Source organism: Octodon degus, unplaced genomic scaffold (assembly GCF_000260255.1).
Source record: "Octodon degus isolate 3935 unplaced genomic scaffold, OctDeg1.0 scaffold00146, whole genome shotgun sequence".
NCBI classification, from domain to species: Eukaryota; Metazoa; Chordata; class Mammalia; order Rodentia; family Octodontidae; genus Octodon; species Octodon degus.
In genome coordinates, this window is record NW_004524722.1 from 5,308,688 (window position 1) to 5,310,905 (window position 2,218).

Sequence of the window (2,218 nt, forward strand, 5' to 3'; positions counted from 1 at the left end):
TAAGGGATGCCAGAGAGGAACTTCTAACTTTAATTGATGAGAGCAGAAGCAGAATAAGTTAAACAACTCAAAATATCAACAGAAATGAAGCAATTTTTTGTTCACATCTGAGCCAATCAAGATTATAGTTTTTAGATATTCATTGCATGTCTTCTCAAATTATCAGCCTCTGGGATTTAAAGACTTTTCTCAGATGTATATATTTCAGAAAACAAATTATTTTAAACTTCAAGTTGCTACTTGGAATCTATGAGAAATTTCTGTAGCAGTAGATGATCAAGATAGATTTTTGGAGAAAATCATTTTCAAAACATGGTTGCGAATTTGTTTGGTCTTAACCCCATAGACAATAGGATTGAGGAAAGGTGGGATTAACAGGTAAAGATTTGACAAGAGAATGTGAACATACGGGGGGATGTGAGAGCCAAACCTGTGCGTGAAGAAGGAGAAGAAGGCTAGGAGGTAGAACTGGAGGAAGACACAGATGTGAGCGATGCAGGTGTTGAAAGCTTTCAGTCGGGCCTCCTTCTGAGGCAACTGAAAAACAGTGATAAAAATTAGGACATAGGACAAGGTAATAAAGATGATGTCAAACCCTAGGATGAGGAAGGCAACAGATAGGCCCAAAATCTTGTTGATTCGGGTATCTTCCGTGGCTAGCTTCACGACAGCCATGTGCTCACAGTAAGAGTGGGAAATAACTGTAGTTCGATAGTACTTGAGACGGCATTTAATAAGCAAGAGACATGGAACAATAAGAATGAGACCCCTGAGTGTCACCCCAACACCAAGATAACTCAACAGTTGATAGGAGAAGATAGTGGCATGTCTCAAAGGGTGACAGATGGCCACATAGCGATCCAGGGCCATTGCCAGCAGGATACCTGATTCTGTGGCCTGTAAGGAGTGAATAAGACCCATTTGCAATAGGCAAGCATCAAAGGAAATCTCTGGAGAATGAAACCAGAAGATACCTAACATTTTGGGAAGTATTGATGTGCTAAGAGCTATGTCTATGGCTGCCAACATGGCCAGAAAAACATACATCGGGATATGTAGGCTGCTTTCGTTTTTGATTATAACTAAAATTGTGGTATTCCCAATCACAGCAAGGATATACATGGTGCAGAATGGAATCCCAATCCAGCATTGCACAGACTCCAGGCCAGGAATCCCAGTGAGGGTCATGGTAGAAGGCAGGAAGACTGAGCCATTCAATTCAAACATGGTGACTTGGCCGCTGGAACCAAGTAGTGGCATTTCATCTTCTGTAATGCTGTTTCATCTTCTATTCCACGTCAAAACTTGATGTGTGAGATAGAGGGAAATTATTTTAGTGTAATATATTTTAGATTAGGCTCTGAATCATCTGATTCTTCTCCCGTGGATTCTCAAAATGCATCTTCAAACTTACTCTCCGAAGATTCACTGTTTTCCCCAAGTTCAACCATTGCTTTTGCTTCTACTCTTACTTATCTTAGAAATGATGTCTGTTATTTTTAAGTTTATATTTGTCTCACAGGCTTTTCTTACTTCTCATGCTTTGCTATGTGTTCATCCCTGTTAATACCATGTGGCAACCCACGTCTCCTGCATTTCTATGGTCAACAGTAAAAGCTTTTAACTTTTAAGCTTGAATATTCGTTGCTGGCTAGCCCTTTGAAGCAAAATGGAATGCTCTGAGAAAAGCAGTTGTGTGTTCTTTAACACACACGTGTGTGATCCATTAAAGGCAAATATTCTCACAGTGTTTTCACTGCACCTCCCACCCCTCTTCTCCTCGTGTTCCTCTCTGTATTTCACTAATCACCCCAGCGCAGGGCACAGCAGACTTCCAAAGCTTCCCTTCTCTTTCACTGGAGATTTGCTTCAGGGTAGGGAGACTTAGTTTCTTCTTCTAAAGTTCAACATATCTGTCTACCTGACATCTCGTGTTACTATTGCTTTCAAACTGTATTTGCTTCTTTTTTAAAAAGAACTTGCACCCCATGATGAGGAAACTGTAAAACAATTTATAACATACATTTATTTTATTTTTGTAATTACAAGCTCATTTCTGAAATCATTTTAGTAGGGTTGAAATGTATTAACACTATGTCTGTGTTAGAGAACACCAGATGGTGTAGAAGCCTGCGAATAAGGCATAGAGAAGTTTCTGTTACTAAAGTCTCATAACCAATCCCTCCTTATCACTTAGCAGGTGCATTTATTCTTACTT

General features: G+C 39.6%; 1 protein-coding gene across 1 annotated transcript; it reads right to left on the reverse strand.

Moving 5' to 3' along the window:
- Positions 1-276: 276 nt before the first annotated feature.
- Positions 277-1,227, reverse strand: LOC101574057 (olfactory receptor 52A5). Its single transcript, XM_004641996.1, has one exon. It carries the CDS (start codon positions 1,225-1,227, stop codon positions 277-279), a length of 951 nt encoding a protein of 316 aa, XP_004642053.1.
- Between the last annotated feature and the right edge of the window lie 991 nt (positions 1,228-2,218).